Raw genomic sequence first — 16,556 nt, forward strand, 5'->3', positions numbered from 1 at the left:
ACAATGATTCATTTTTATTATGATCAGTATTAAAAGATCCAAGTAGTTTAATAGACTAGTGGCTTAAAAGAAAGATTGGATCTAGAAAATATCCAGGCAGACAAAAATAAGAATTTAGGATAGAAAAGAAACTTTGACATAAGGCTGTCAGGATTCTCTACTAGTACAGATGTTTCAGGACGTATCTGGCAAGGTGCTTGATGGCCAGCATTGTCTCCTCACAGGTTGGCTGAATCTGGGATTCAGGGAGGGCAAAGCCATATCTGCCTTTGTCCCGGAGTTCAAAGGTAAAGGAATATTTGATTCCTTGGTCATAAGCCCAGTCATCAGAGCCCCCAGCAGCAGGATCTGAAATGTGCAAAGAGCAGAAAAAAAATGAACAAACCCCCAAAACACTAAATCCAGGAAGGAAATTAAAAAAAAGAAAAAAGCCAGCTTTCTTTTATAATTACCACTGTTGCATTGGGCAAAATATTATAGGTAGGCCAATTTTCTTTCTTTTTTTTTTTTTTAAAGATTTTATTTATTTATTTGACAGAGAGAGAGATAGAGAGAGCAGGAACACAAGCAGGGGGAGTGGGAGAAGCAGGCTTCCTGCCAAGCAGGGAGCATGATGTGGGGCTCGACCCCAGGACCCTGGGATCATGACCTGAGCCGAAGGCAGACGCTTAACGACTGAGCCACCCAGGCGCCTGGCAGGCCAATTTTCTAGAAAACTGGATTATAAAAGATATGGAGGGCAGTTTTAAAAAATCAGTCCAATCTTACCTCTAAGCCTAATTAGTGGCAATGATGTGTTTACTACCCCAGGAAGTATGTAATTTATAACATAACCTTCTCACTGTGCTTGTATGCTGTGGTAAACTATATCATATGTAATTTGTTTACAAAATAAAGATAATTTCTGGGGAAGGCTGCATGATGACTGGTGATAGGAGCGAACTCCAAACCCCAAGGAAACAGTGCTGATGAAATCAGAGCACCTTGAGGGCAGGGCTGGGACTTTATTTGTGTTTCCTCAGGGCCTAGCAGATGGTCTGGCCGAGGTTAGGCATTTGTTCAGTTCTTCAGTCAGTAACTGTTACTATGTCACTGCCTTGTAGATTTTCTATATGTTAAGTCACTAGGTCATTTTTTCGTTCATTCATTCATTCATTCTTTCATCTATTTATTCAGTCAACGGTTGTACAGCCCTCACTGAGCAGTGGGCCGTGGGCTCTCCTCTGGAGATGCCGGAATAAAGGAAAGACGTGACTTCTGTCCTCCAAGGGTTTACAGTATAATGAAAAAAGAATCCTCACTGAACTAGTCTGCATAAAACATATAAGAACTTCACAGTATATGAATAGGTGGGCTACTTCTGCTAGAACCCCCTTAGGAAAACACTGTACCCTATATGATTCAGAGCAGGTTAAAAAAGGACAAGAGTATAGAAAACCATATTCTACATAAAACTTAAAACCAAAACCCAGGATTGGACCCTCTCCAACTGCATGGGAGGCCCTGTGATAACAGGACTGGGCCTTTTCCCTTGTATTTCTAGTCCTTTCAGATCTGGGGCAAAAAGAAATCATACAAAGGCAAAGGAAAATATAAGTAGAAATTTAAAATGGGGCCTGCATAATGTGCCTTCCCAGTGAAATTTAAACTCTGTAGCATCTAAGTGAAATCTGGGGCCTAGCCCCTACCTAACTCTCTTGCTGTGTGTCTCTTGCCACTTGGCTCGAACACACCGAGTGACTGGTCAGAGGGGCTGACATCTACCCCTGGAAAGTGGCTTGAGCCTGAATTAGCCCTCGCACCTGCAGTCTGTTTAGTCAGGAAGACACTCCTTCTTATACTTGTCTTCAGCAATTGTCTTTCCAGGTAAAGCTTCTGGGTCATTATCCTGGGCAGTCATCCCCGATGCTGTGGGATGGGCTGGTTGGTGCTGGAGTGTGCTCTTTCCTTGTGCATCCTCTATCATAACATCTAGCACCCCTATATTTAGTTTTCCTGCTGCCTTTCTGTGGATTCTTCGAAGACTGTGCTGGTTCCCCAACTTCCCTTTCTCCTTTTCTCTTGCCTTCTCTCCATCCGCCCTTCCTTTCTTTCCTAGTACCTAGTGAGGACCTGGCACATAGTGGTGGCTGCTCAATGGATGTTTACCGAGCGCAAGTGTTTTCTTGGGTTGGAGGGGATACTTTTTCTGAACAGAAAACTAATGACATGTCATATAAAAAATCCACTGTCAGGCAAAAGCCACATGCTTTAAATGATCTGAAAGGAAAGGCTCTGGGAACCATTTGTTGCCCTTTTAGGTGTGTGGTCTCGTTGCACAGTTCTGAAGCCAAGACTCACAGATTGTTGTAGCTCCTGGGCCATATGTGTACTTGGTGCCATGCAGGGTGGCAAGTTCTTCTACGGTAGCTTTTGCCAGGGCATTCTGCAAAAGAACCAGCAGTTCGTGAGTAAATACATAAAAGCACACACTGACAAACAAACAAACATCTGTACCTTATTTATTTATTTATTCTTATGTTAATCCCCATACATTACATCATTAGTTTTAGATGTAGTGTTCCATGATTCATTGTTTGTGCATAACACCCAGTGCTCCATGCAGAATGTGCCCTCCTCAATACCCACCACCAGGCTAACCCATCCTCCCACGCCCCTCCCCTCTAGAACCCTCAGTTTGTTTTTCAGAGTCCATCGTCTCTCATGGTTCATCTACCCCTCCGATTTCCCCTGCTTCATTCTTCCCCTCCTGCTACCTTCTTCTTCTTTTTTTTTCTTAACATATATTGCATTATTTGTTTCAGAGGTACAGATCTGAGATTCAACAGTCTCGCACAATTCACAGCGCTTACCAGAGCACATACCCTCCCCAGTGTCTATCACCCAGTCACCCCATCCCTCCCACGCCACCCCCCACTCCAGCAACTCTCAGTTTGTTTCCTGCGATTAAGAATTCCTCATATCAGTGAGGTCATATGATACATGTCTTTCTCTTTTTGACTTATTTCGCTCAGCATAATACCCTCCAGTTCCATCCACATCGTTGCAAATGGCAAGATCTCATTCCTTTTGATGGCTGCATAATATTCCATTGTATATATATACCACATCTTCTTTATCCATTCATCTGTCGATGGACATCTTGGCTATTTCCACAGTTTGGCTATTGTGGACATTGCTGCTATAAACATCGGGGTGCACATACCCTTTCGGATCCCTACTTTTGTATCTTTGGGGTAAATACCCAGTAGTGCAATTGCTGGATCATATGGTAGCTCTATTTTCAACTTTTTGAGGAACCTCCATACTGTTTTCCAGAGTGGCTGCACCAACTTGCATTCCCACCGACAGTGTAGGAGGGTTCCCCTTTCTCCCCATCCCCGCCAACATCTGTCGTTTCCTGACTTGTTAATTTTAGCCATTCTGACTGGTGTGAGGTGGTATCTCATTGAGGTTTTGATTTGGATTTCCCTGATGCCGAGCGATATTGAACACTTTTTCATGTGTCTGTTGGCCATTTGGATGTCTTCTTTGGAAAAATGTCTGTTCATGTCTTCTGCCCATTTCTTGATTGGATTCTTTGTTCTTTGGGTGTTGAGTTTGATGAGTTCTTTATAGATTTTGGATACTAGCCCTTTATCTGATATGTCATTTGCAAATATCTTCTCCCATTCTGTCAGTTGTCTTTTGGTTTTGTTGACTGTTTCCTTTGCTTTGCAAAAGCTTTTTATCTTGATGAAGTCCCAATAGTTCATTTTTGCCCTTGCTTCCCTTGCCTTTGGCAATGTTTCTAGGAAGAATTTGCTGCGGCTGAGGTCGAAGAGGTTGCTGCCTGTGTTCTCCTTTAGGATTTTGATGGACTCCTGTCTCATATTTAGGTCTTTCAACCATTTGGAGTCTATTTTTGTGTGTGGTGTAAGGAAATGGTCCAGTTTCATTCTTCTGCATGTGGCTATCCAATTTTCCCAACACCATTTGTTGAAAAGACTGTCTTTGTTCCATTGGACATTCTTCCCTGCTTTGTCGAAGATGAGTTGACCATAGAGTTGAGGGTCCATTTCTGGGCTCTCTATTCTGTTCCATCGATCTATGTGTCTGTTTTTGTGCCAGTTCCATACTGTCTTGATGATGACAGCTTTGTAATAGAGCTTGAAGTCCAGAATTGTGATGCCGCCAGCTTTGCTTTTCTTTTTCAACATGCCTCTGGCTATTCGCGGTCTTTTCTGGTTCCATACAAATTTTAGGATTATTTGTTCCATTTCTTTGAAAAAAGTGGATGGTATTTTGATGGGGATTGCATTGAATGTGTAGATTGCTCTAGGTAGCATTGACATCTTCACAATATTTGTTCTTCTAATCCATGAGCATGGAACGTTTTTCCATTTCTTTGTGTCTTCCTCAATTTCTTTCATAAGTATTTTATAGTTTTCTGAGTACAGATCCTTTGTCTCTTTGGTTAGATTTATTCCTAGGTATCTTATGGTTTTGGGTGCAATTGTAAATGGGATCGACCCCTTAATTTCTCTTTCTTCTGTCTTGTTGTTGGTGTATAGGAATGCCACTGATTTCTGTGCATTGATTTTCTATCCTGCCACCTTACTGAATTCCTGTATGAGTTCTAGCAGTTTTGGGGTGGAGTCTTTGGGGTTTTCCACATAAAGTATCATATCATCTGCAAAGAGTGAGAGTTTGACTTCTTCTTTGCCGATTTGGATGCCTTTTATTTCTTTTTGTTGCCTGATTGCTGTGGCTAGGACTTCCAATACTATGTTGAATAGCAGTGGTGATAGTGGACATCCCTGCTGTGTTCCTGACCTTAAGTGGAAAGCTGTCAGTTTTTCCCCATTGAGAATGATATTCGCTGTAGGTTTTTCATAGATGGCTTTTATGATCTTGAGGTATGTACCCTCTATGCCTATACTCTGAAGAGTTTTGATCAAGAAAGGATGCTGTACTTTGTCAAAAGCTTTTTCTGCATCTATTGAGAGGATCCTATGATTCTTGTTCTTTCTTTTGTTAATGTATTGTATCACGTTGATTGATTTGCGGATGTTGAACCAACCTTGCAGCCCAGGGATAAATCCCACTTGGTCGTGGTGAATAGTCTTTTTAATGTATTGTTGGATCCTATTGGCTAGTATTTTGGTGAGAATTTTTGTATTCATGTTCATCAGGGATATTGGTCTGTAATTCTCCTTTTTGATGGGTCTTTGTCTGGTTTTGGGATCAAGGTAATGCTGGCCTCATAAAATGAGTTTGGAAGTTTTCTTTCCATTTCTATTTTTTGGAACAGTTTCAGAAGAATAGGTATTCTTCTTGAAATGTTTGGTAGAATTCCCCTGGGAAGCCATCTGGCCCTAGGCTTTTGTTTGTTGGGAGATTTCTGATGACTGCTTCAATTTCCTTAGTGGTTATAGGTCTGTTCAGGTTTTCTATTTCTTCCTGGTTCAGTTTTGGTAGTTGATACATCTCTAGGAATGCATCCATTTCTCCCAGGTTATCTAATTTGCTGGCATAGAGTTGCTCATAATATGTTCTTATAATTGTTTGTATTTCTTTGGTGTTAGTTGTGATCTCTCCTCTTTCATTCATGATTTTGTTGATTTGGGTCATTTCTCTTTTCTTTTTGATGAGTCTGGCCAGGGGTTTATCAATCTTGTTAATTCTTTCAAAGAACCAGCTCCTAGTTTCGTTGATCTGTTCTACTGTTCTTTTAGTTTCTATTTCATTGCTTTCTGCTCTGATCTTTATTATTTCTCTTCTCCTGCTGGGTTTAGGCTTTCTTTGCTGTTCTTTCTCCAGCTCCTTTAGGTGGAGGGTTAGGTTGTGTACTTGAGACCTTTCTTGTTTCTTGAGAAAAGCTTGTATTGCTATATACTTTCCTCTTCGGACTGCCTTTGCTGCATCCCAAAGATTTTGAACAGTTGTGTTTTCATTTTCATTGGTTTCCATGTATTTTTTTAATTCTTCTTTAATTTCCTGGTTGACCCATTCATTCTTCAGTAGGATGCTCTTTAGCCTCCATGTATTTGAGTTCTTTCTGACTTTCCTCTTGTGATTGAGTTTTAGTTTCAAAGCATTTTGGTCTGAAAATAGGCAGGGAATGATCCCAATCTTTTGGTACCGGTTGAGACCTGATTTATGACCTAGGATGTGATCTATTCTGAAGAATGTTCCATGGGCACTAGAGAAGAATGTGTATTCCGTTGCTTTGGGATGGAATGTTCTGAATAGGTCTGTGAAGTTCATTTGGTCCAGTGTGTCATTTAAAGTCTTTATTTCCTTGTTGATCTTTTGCTTAGACGATCTGTCCATTTCAGTGAGGGGGGTGTTAAAGTCCCCCACTATTATTGTATTGTTGTCGATGTGTTTCTTTGCTTTTGTTATTAATTGCCTTATATAATTGGCTGCTCCCATGTTAGGGGCATAGATATTTACAATTGTTAGATCTTCTTTTTGGATAGACCCTTTAAGTAGGATATAATGTCCTTCCTCATCTCTTATTACAGTCTTTGGTTTAAAATCTAATTTGTCTGATATAAGGATTGCCACCCCAGCTTTCTTTTGATGTCCATTAGCATGGTAAATGGTTTTCCACCCCCTCACTTTCAATCTGGGGGTGTCTTTGGGTCTAAAATGAGTCTCTTGCAGACAGCATATTGATGGGTCTTGTTTTTTAATCCAGTCTGATAGCCTGTGTCTTTTGATTGGGGCATTTAGCCCATTTACATTCAGGGTAACTATTGAAAGATAGGAATTTAGTGCCATTGTATTGCCTGTAAGGTGACTGTTACCGTATATTGTCTGTGTTCCTTTCTGGTCTATGTTGCTTTTAGGGTCTCTCTTTGCTTAGAGGACCCCTTTCAAGATTTCTTGTAGGGCTGGTTTTGTGTTTGCAAATTCCTTTAGTTTTTGTTTGTCCTGGAAGCTTTTTCTCTCTCCTTCAATTTTCAATGACAGCCTAGCTGGATAGAGTATTCTTGGCTGCATATTTTTCTCATTTAGTGCTCTGAATATATCCTGCCAGTCCTTTCTGGCCTGCCAGGTCTCTGTGGATAGGTCTGTTGCCAATCTAATGTTTCTACCATTGTAGGTTACATATCTCTTCTCCCGAGCTGCTGTCAGGATTTTCTCTTTGTCTCTGGGACTCGTAAGTTTTACTATTAGATGTCGGGGTGTTGACCTATTTTTATTGATTTTGAGGGGGGTTCTCTGTGCTTCCTGGATTTTGATGCCTATTTCCTTCCCCAAATTAGGGAAGTTCTCTGCTATAATTTGCTCCATTATGCCTTCTGCCCCTCTCTCTCTTTCTTCTTCTTCTGGGATCCCAATTATTCTAATGTTGTTTCGTCTTATGGTATCACTTATCTCTCGAATTCTGCCCTCATGATCCAGTAGTTGTTTATCTCTCTTTTTCTCAGCTTCTTTATTTTCCATCATTTGGTCTTCTATATTACTGATTCTCTCTTCTGCCTCATTTATCCTAGCCATTAGCGCCCCCATTTTTGATTGCACCTCATTAATAGCCTTTTTGATTTCTACTTGGTTAGATTTTAGCTCTTTTACTTCTCCAGAAAGGGTTTCTCTAATAACTTCCATATGTTTTTCAAGCCCAGCTAGTATCTTTAAAGTGATGATTCTGAACTCTAGATCTGACATTGTACTAATGTCCGTATTGAGTAGGTCCCTGGCAGTCGGTACTACCTCTTGTTCTTTTTGTTGAGGTGATTTTTTCCATCTTGTCATTTTGTGCAGAGGAGAATAGATTAATGAGAGAACAAAATGCTCTCAGAGTAACCACATCCCCAGAAAATATACTCTAAACAAATCAGAAAAGACCTGAAGCAGTGGAAAAAGAAACGGAAAGAGAGAAAAAAGAAAAAGAAAAAAAATATAAAGATAAAAACAAACAAAAACAAACAAAACAAAACAACAACAACAAAAAAAACCAGAATGTGATCAAATATGATCAGGCTGGTATATAGATCAGTGCCACACACTAGATTTGGGGTGTATTTTGGTCTTTTAGAAGAAAGTGCCTCCCAAAATTTTAAAGAAAGAAAAACTTATATATGTACAAAAATAAGGGTTGATATGATGAAGGGATGGAATATGACTGTAAAGATGGAAATTATAAAAAATTTTATAAAAGGAATTGATAAGAAGTTGTTTGAAAAAAGAAAGAAGAGGATTTAAAAAAAGAAAAAAGAAAAAAAAAAGGGAGAGAATGTGATCAGGCAGGGGAGTAGAAAAAACCATATACTAGAGATTTAGGGTATATTTTAATCTGTTAGAAGAAACTATCTCAAAATTTTAAAGAGAGAACAACTTATATATATATATATGCCAAAAATATGGGTAACTACTATGAAGGGATAGAATATGAGTCTAAAAATGAAAAATAAAAATGTGTTTTTAAAAAAGGGATTGATAAGATGTTGGTTGAAAAAGGGAAAAAGAAAAATTAAAAAAAACAAAAACAAAACAGTTAAAAAAAAAAAAACTTTAAAAGACTAAAGAATCATGGTAAAAAAGCCATGAATTCTATGTGCAGTAGTCCCCTGGCGCTGGAGTTCTGCCGTTCTCATTGATCGGTAAACTTGGTCTTGGCTGGCTGTTCTCGCTGATCTTCTGGGGGAGGGGCCTGTTGCCGTGGTTTCCAAATGTCTTTGCCGGAGGCGGAATTGCCCTGCCCTTGCCCCTCCGGGCTAAGTAATCTGCTCGGGTTTGCTCTCGGCAGCTTTTGTTCCCTGGAAGCTTTCCGTACAGCTTTGGAGGCGGAGAGTGAAAATGGCGGCCTCCCAATCTCCGCCCCGGAGGAGCCGAGAACTCGGGGCCCCGCTCCTCAGTGCGACCCCAGAGAAAAGCCGTCAGTCACTCTCGTCTCCCCGGTCTCCGGCTGCACTCCGTGCTCACCTGGCCTTGACCACGCGTTTCTATCTCTGGCACCCGACCCCGGGTGGAGTCTCCAAACCTAGCAGATCCCTGCGGTGCACTCCCACGTGGCTCCTCCCGGGGGAGGAAGGTGAGTCTCCCCGGATCGGCCGCTTGTTGGGTCCCTGCTGGAGGAGCAGGGGCCCGACTGTGCCGCGGATCACGGTTTATGGCCACCCCGAGCTGAGAGCCCGCGCCTGGGCTCCGCCTCTGCAGCCGGCTTCCCCGCTCCGATACCTGGGAGCTCTGCCGCACTCAGGCACCCCCGGTCTTTCTGTGACCCCGAGGGTCCCGAGACCACACTGTCCCGGAGGGTTCCACCCCCCGCTTAGCCACTAGAGTGACGTCCCTCAGCGGAGCAGACTTTTAAAAGTTCCGATTTTGTGCTCCGTGGTTCTATCACTTGCCAGAAGTGGCCGACGGAGGCCCCTCCCCCGCCGTCTATCCTCCCGAATATCGCCTCGGATTCACTTCTCCGCACGTCCTACCTTCCAGAAAGTGGTCGCTTTTCTGATGAGAGAGTTGTTGCTCTTCTTTTCTTCGGTCTCCTGTTGAGTTTGTAGGTGTTCAGAATGGTTTGATCCCTATCCAGCTGAATTCCTGAGAGGAGACGAAATCCAGGTCTCCTACTCCTCCGCCATCTTGCTCCACCCCCCCATCTGTACCTTATTTTTAAGACATTGAAGAGGCATAAGACACAGTTTGGGTTAGTTTTATTCCTGCTCAGTGCGCATCCAATTTTTCTCTCTAACCTGGTCATAGGATCCAAGCGATTCTTATGAAAATACGTCTTCCCTAAATGCCCTCTGCAAGCACTCACTCTGAGCTTCCCTCTGAATGTGTCATACTGTGGCAACACCGTTTGCTGGCCTCTGAGTTCTCAGTGACTTTTTCTGTCTTTTATCTCCATGTCTTCAGGGTCCAGGCCAAGGCTTACCACTTAGTAGTTGTCCAGGAACTATTTGTTGGAACTCTGAAGATAACTAGCATCTTACCCTCTTATTTGAGAATTAGGTCTTTACATTCATTTTAAATAATTATTGCAGTAAAGTATGGGTCCTAGCAGTAACTTCTATTTTAGTCAGAGGACAATCTTTTACTTTTTTTTCTTTTTTATTTACATAGAACTTAGTGTGTCTTTTTTTCCCAGGTATTCTTCCTTAGGCTTGTCAAACATTTGTTTTTTTAAATTTTAAAATCAAACATTTTGTTTTTTTACATTTTCTACTATTCTATGATTTGCTTAGTTTAGGCTAGAGAAATGAGGCTACAGCAACCTGTAACTGTCCCAGATATCACATTCATTGATTTAGTAAAATGTCACTGTGTATTAGGAATTAGGTTATGTGTAAGGATTAGTTTGGCAAATCTATATTGTCTCTGGAGCTTGTAAGAGAAAAGCAGGAGACAAGGAGGTCTTTGTGGTTGAGGTTTTCTACCTAATACAGGTAAACAAAAATCAAATACATACAAAATAACCCCCAACAAAACAAAACAAAAACTACCTGGAAATGTGGCAGGTTATAAAGTGAGGATAAGATAGAATTGTATGAGCTGGGGCAGGAGTATTAAAAGCTACACATAGGAATGATTGGATACTCAATACAGTGTTCTGCCAACATAGAAATACTAAGGAATTGGCAGTTCCAGGGATGAGGGTGGTTCCAGCTTGGAAGATTTTTAGACTGAAGAATTAGACAACATCTACTCTATTTCAAAATGAAGAACATTTGAATTCCAGAATTTCAAAAAAGTGGCAAGTATTAGCTTATGTGTATTTTTTTCTTTAAGAAGCAGCTTCATTTTCTCAAAAGACCCATTGCTTTTCTGCCTCCCTGACCCCCAACTCTTCAAGGGCAAGGGCTCTGTACCCCCAGGCCCCCTGTGCTGTAAACTTCCTAACATCCACTGACATACTGCGTATTTAAATGAATCACTCGAAAAGTAAGGCCTGACTTGGCCTGTCTTGGGAATACAGATTTGAAAATCTGATTGTTTACCACGGGAGAATTAGCCATAATTCATTCTGGTTATGAAACTAGCTATATTTCATACTTTGGCATCATAATTATGTCTTGTACATATGCTTGGAAAGCGATGAGGTTGGTGATGAAATCAAAATACTCCTAGTTTTACAAAGTAGTAACTTCCCTTAGTCCTTGTTCTAATATCAAAACCAGTTTAGTAGCGTCTTATGTTAAATTGACAAGGGCATGTCTACAAAACTTCAAAGTTCCAGTTCCCAAATTGTTAATGCTTCACTAACCAAGTGGTAAATTAGAAAATTTAAAAAATAATTATAAAATATAAGTCATGATATTGTGGTCCACTGAAATGGTGTAATCAGTTTCTTTGAACTAATTTATTTTTCTCAGAGTTTTGGAACAGTAACTTGAAAATTTTAGGGTTTTACTTCCCTTTTTTTTCCCATCTGGTAAACTAATATATGCTTTCTCTTACTGCATGGAATCTTTACTGTTGTGATCTAAATGTATAGTTCCTGTTGTTTAATCTTATTCTAACCAACCCACTAGAGCTAAGTCTTCTCTCTACCCTTTAATATAAGGCCTATTGCAGATGGAAATGAGAAAAATCAATTAACAATTGCATAGTGTGCAGAATAGATTTAAAACCATCTTGTGGAGATGTGAATCGTGGTGAGGTGCTAATTTTTTTGGTAAGTAAATAGTACATTTTCTACTATTCTATAATTTGCTTAACTTGCCATTCATCTGAGGACATCTGTAGTTATTTTTCTGTAAGGCAGAACCTCCGATTCTAAATAACTCTTGTTCCTTCCCTAGTTACCATTCAGAGGCTTTTCATCTGTTCTGGTTTCCCCACCTCCCCCTTTAAGCCTTGAATTATTACTTCTAGTTAGAAATACAATTCTAATAAGTTCTGGGGATCTAAGGTACAGCATTATGACTATGATTAGCAGTACTATACTATATACTTAAAGGTTGCTTTGAGAGTAGAGCTTTAATGTTCTCACAATAACAGAACATTAACAGAACAACAAATAACAGAACAACAAATAACAGAACAACAAAACAGCAATAACAACAAAATGATACTTATGTGAGGTAAAGGATGTGTTAACTAATGTGTTGAACATTTCCCTATATATATGTGCATCAAATCATCACATTGTACCCCTTAACCTCACACAGTGTTATATGTCAATTATATCTCAATAAAGCTGGGGAAAAAAAAGATGATTCTGCAATATTAGTTCCAAACATGAGCAGTTATGAAGACTAGAAAAGATTTAAGACAAGAAGATCATTGAAGTTATCTATTAAACTCCTGTGTCTGTTGACCTTCAAGTCTCTTAATGTGTTTATTGGTGTGACATAATATATGAGTTATCTGACAAAACTGAAGGGGCCTGCTTGTGATCTGTTATCTCTTTTGACTTATCAACTTACCATTTTAGTCTTAACTACCGTTAGGGCCACACAAAAAGGTTCAGTTTGCCTTTCTCAAAGTGATACCCAAGCGCTTTCTAAGACTTCCTAGGCATCTTCTGGCAGCAACTGTTCTGCCTTTGGTGCTGACCGCAATATTTAAGATTAATGTTAGTTTAAAAAGGACGTTAATATGTTGCTGCCACTGGTGCACATTGCAGGAACATTTAGTTTGTGTCAGTTTTTACTCTTCTTGTCCTCAGTTGCTCTATCCTCTTGATGTCTACCTCATCACTCATCTTCTGAGTGTCACCTCATCACCACATCTTTCAGTGGCTTTCTCACCTTCTCTTGAAGTCCAGCTTCCTTTCTTGGCCTAAGGGTGTGAGCTAGCCCCTCCCTTCTCTTTCAGTCTGCATCACTTGCTGTGCATTCCGTGTTCCTTCTGAGCTAGGTTTCCCTGAACTTCTTCCCTATACACCTGTTCCTGCCTCTCCTTACCTCCCTCACTTTGGGTATCCTTCTCCCTTTGTTGGAATCCTCTTCTCATCTTTGTTCACTTGGAGATTTACTGTTGTTCTTCCAGATTCAGGTTTCGTGTCACCTTCTTTGTGAAGCTGCCCCTAAATCTCTTGGGGAGCATCGATGTCCCCTCCTTTGTGAAGGCTAACACCACTCTCAGAGTTCCTGTCACTCTGTTCTGTAATCCATTGTTTTTGCATCCATTTGCCTCCCAGGTGAGCTCCTTGTGGGAAGGGATTCTTGGCTGTTTATTTTGTATTCTCAACAGATTGTATAGCATCTAGCACATGGTTGGTTGATTGAGTCTTATCCTAGGACTGGGGCATTATAGATGGCCTGATTTTGGTGGGTGTGCGGGATGCTGAGCTCTGCAAAGGCTGTGACATATGTGAGTGGCGATAGGGGATGTTTGTGGGGAAGGTGGTGGTACCATGTAGTGATGGTTGATGGGTTGCCACATTTACACAATGACTTATGCTGTGCATTTTACTTATTTCCATTAATTTTTTAAAAAATGAAGTCTGTGGCCCCTTTCTCTCTGCCCCTCTGAGGCCAAGAGACAAAAAAATCAGAATAGACATTAATTGACCAAAATATCATATTTTAAATTCCAATGATCTTAACAAAAATCCCTGGAATCAGTGTGGGTCTTTTCTTTTGAAGAGTTCAAATACTTTCACAAATGTTACTCATTTATCTTTCCAGCACTATCTGTCCACATTTCATCGGCATAGAATTTTCTCGCAGAATGGAATGCCACGTGGGGCAGCATGCTCAGTGGGAATGTTCCAACCAAACTGGGTGACTGACCCCAGCCAGGAATGGTAAAAGAGAGATAATTCCTGCATTTGCTAAAATGTTAGAGTGGTAACTCCTTTCCCTTGTACATTTCTGTAAAAAGGGACTAAGACAGCTGACGAAAGACCCGCAGAAGCAATAGCACATCAGAAAGCATGATCCACATCTTGAAACTCCAATTACAGACACTTTCTTTACAACCTGTCATTTGAGGGACATCTTACATCCTTGCTCAATGGGTTCAAAATAAGAACTAACATTTACATAAAACCTTAGACTTTACAAAGAGCTCTTGATAAGAGCTAGATATTTTTATCCCCATTTTACGGATAAAAGAACTGAAACTCAGAGAGGATAAAAGAACTTTCCCAAGGGCATGCAGCCCCATAAGTGGCTGACTTGAGCTAGGTTCTTCTTGCTTTAAATCCTGTGCTCTTTTTCACTTCTCCTTGTGGCCTTCGAATACTTCAAAAGAAGTGTTGCTGGAGCTGGTTTTACCAATTGTAAAGAACAGAAGGAAGCTAAATATAAATCAGCCTCAGAGAAAACTTTGCTTTCAGTCAAGGCCAAACATGGCCAGCCTTTATTAATCCTTAGATATGAGTTTCCTACCATGTCTTATGCATGTTCTCTTTTGTCACCTGTTTTCTTAAAAAGAGGCCTTGGTCATAGAGCAAAAGACGGAGAGAGTCTAAAATGTCACATCTAACTCAAAGCCCAAGAGACAAAAGACCAACTAGTGTAATGTTTCCCAGGCTCTGAGCTCCAGGGGGCTAGTAAGATGAATAAGGCGAGGGTGTTCTTTCCACTGACCTGCCTTCCCAGGTAACATGTGATCAGGAAGCCCCTGTCTCATGGCTGTGCTCATGGTCCTCATTGCAAGCCAGCGTCATGGGAGTTGGGGGGCTGCCTCTTCTAATCTTCCACTGGTCCATTATTACAGTACAAGAAAACAAAAATTCCAAACTGACTCTGTGGTCTAAGCCAGTTCGAAGAAATTTTCTCCAGAACTTTGTTTCTAACTTGAAGTTCTGAGTTTAATTACTCCTCTGGGTGAATACATGTGATAATGGAAGCATCAAAATGATCTTAACTGCGGTTTCCTTCCTTCTGTTCTGTGATGATGGGTAACTTACACCAAGGGACCAATGAGGAATTTAACTTTTATAATTTTGATGCGAGAGGAGAAGCCTGCCAGGCCTACAAGCAGGCCCTGAGGAGAAAACCTTTGGGATTTGAAAAAACAAATATGTTTCTGAGAAAAACAGGAGGGTAAACAAGCATGGGCTCTGGTTGCAAAGCCCGAGATTCGAGAAAGGCAAGGAGTTAGGGAAAGGCTTGGCCTGGGAGAGCAGGGCCTGCCCGTCTTGGCAGAGCCCATGGGGATGTGGGAATGCTTTCGCGGATGTAAAGCAGTTTTTTTCTTTGGCTGATCTGCATGCATATTTTTAGGCTCTTGAAAATTCAAGGAGAATGTGAAACATGAGTCAGCTGAAGTTGCAAAGTCTAGAGCATTTTTATGTGTGCGCGTGTGTGGAGGTGGTACTTCTTCAAAATAAATATTAAAAATATTAAAAATAAATGCTATATAATGGGAATGTACTGGATCTCTTGCATGTCAGATTTGTAGAACATTGTAAACTGTTTATGAGGAGGGTGAAAGCCAGGGGCCTTTAGCCAGGAATGTGACTCAGCTCTTATCTTAGCTTAAAGCAGGGTTTTTCAACCTTGGCACTCTTGACATGTGGGCTGGAGAATTCTTTGTCGTGGGGGCTGTCCTGTGCATTGTAGAATGTTTATCAGCATCCTCTGGCCTCTACCCACTAACTAGATGCCTGTAGTACTCCCACAGTTACAACAACCAAAAATGTCTCTCTAACATTGCCAAATGTCTCCTAGGTGTAGGGGAGAGGGCAAAATGAGTTTGAAAGAAATGAGGTAAAAGACATAATTAGGGTAAACATGAGTGTATTTTGGAGAAAGAATTAAAAAGGAAGACAACTCATTTCGAAGGTGCTCTGAATGCCTATCTTCTTTGCTGATGATAGTGCAAGTGTCTCTTAAACACTGCTGTTAGGTCAATGCTGCTAAAATACCCTCTACCAGCAGGGTTGCCAGACTTCGCCAAAAATACAGCATACCTAGTTAAATGTAAATTTCAGATAAACAGTGAATACTTTTTCAGTATAAGTCTGCAATATTTGGAAAATAGTTACACACTAAATATTATTTATTGTTTATCTGAAATTCACATCTAACTGGGAGTCCTATATTTGCAATCCCATTTACCAGGTTTCTGGCTCCAGGGCCTGCTATGACACAGGACTCATTGTGACATTTAAGTCTCTCGGTAATCTCATTACCTCACTTCCACTCTTTCTTCACAAGGAACACTGGAAACAGGCTATTTTTCAATCCTATTGTTGGACATTTGTTGACTCTTTTCTCTGCCTAAAATGCACTCTTCTGTCCTCTGTTGCCCAAATCCTGCCCATCCTTCAAGGCCCGGAATAAATGAGGTTTCTTCTTTCTATAACCTTCACTGACTAGCCTCGTTACATATTACCATTTTCCTGCCCTAAATTCCTACTACTGTGCTTAGTTTGAAACTCTAAATTCTGTACTTCTCTTCTATGGTTTCTGATATCTGAGTCTTACCATTTCAAGAAGATCCTATCTTAATAGCAAAAACCATGGTTTGTGCTGAGCACTTAATAGGTACTCAGTGAAATTTCTGGTAATTGTCCGATGAGCTGTGTTCTGACCAGGCCTCTGTAGGAGAATTTTAACAGGCCAAGAAGTCTCTTAAAATGTATAGTGATAAATCAACAACCAGTTTCTCTAATTAAATAAATTCTGCAGTTGCCATCTGATTTTTTTTAATATTATAAG

General features: G+C 40.6%; 1 protein-coding gene across 1 annotated transcript in view; it reads right to left on the minus strand.

Moving 5' to 3' along the window:
• CPB1 (carboxypeptidase B1) overlaps positions 1-16,556 on the minus strand; it is a 41,557-nt gene continuing 25,001 nt past the window's right edge. The window contains exons 10-11 of the mRNA XM_045902137.3: positions 2,341-2,425; positions 1-348 (exon numbers count right to left, since the gene is read on the minus strand). Coding sequence (XP_045758093.1) covers positions 161-348; positions 2,341-2,425 — 273 coding nt within the window. The 3' untranslated portion in view covers positions 1-160. The remainder of the gene's footprint in view (positions 349-2,340; positions 2,426-16,556) is intronic.

The sequence above is a fragment of the Mirounga angustirostris genome, unplaced genomic scaffold, assembly GCF_029215605.1.
Source record: "Mirounga angustirostris isolate CCGP_5_RB_7025 unplaced genomic scaffold, mMirAng1.0.hap1 SCAF_1, whole genome shotgun sequence".
In the NCBI taxonomy this organism is placed as follows: Eukaryota; Metazoa; Chordata; class Mammalia; order Carnivora; family Phocidae; genus Mirounga; species Mirounga angustirostris.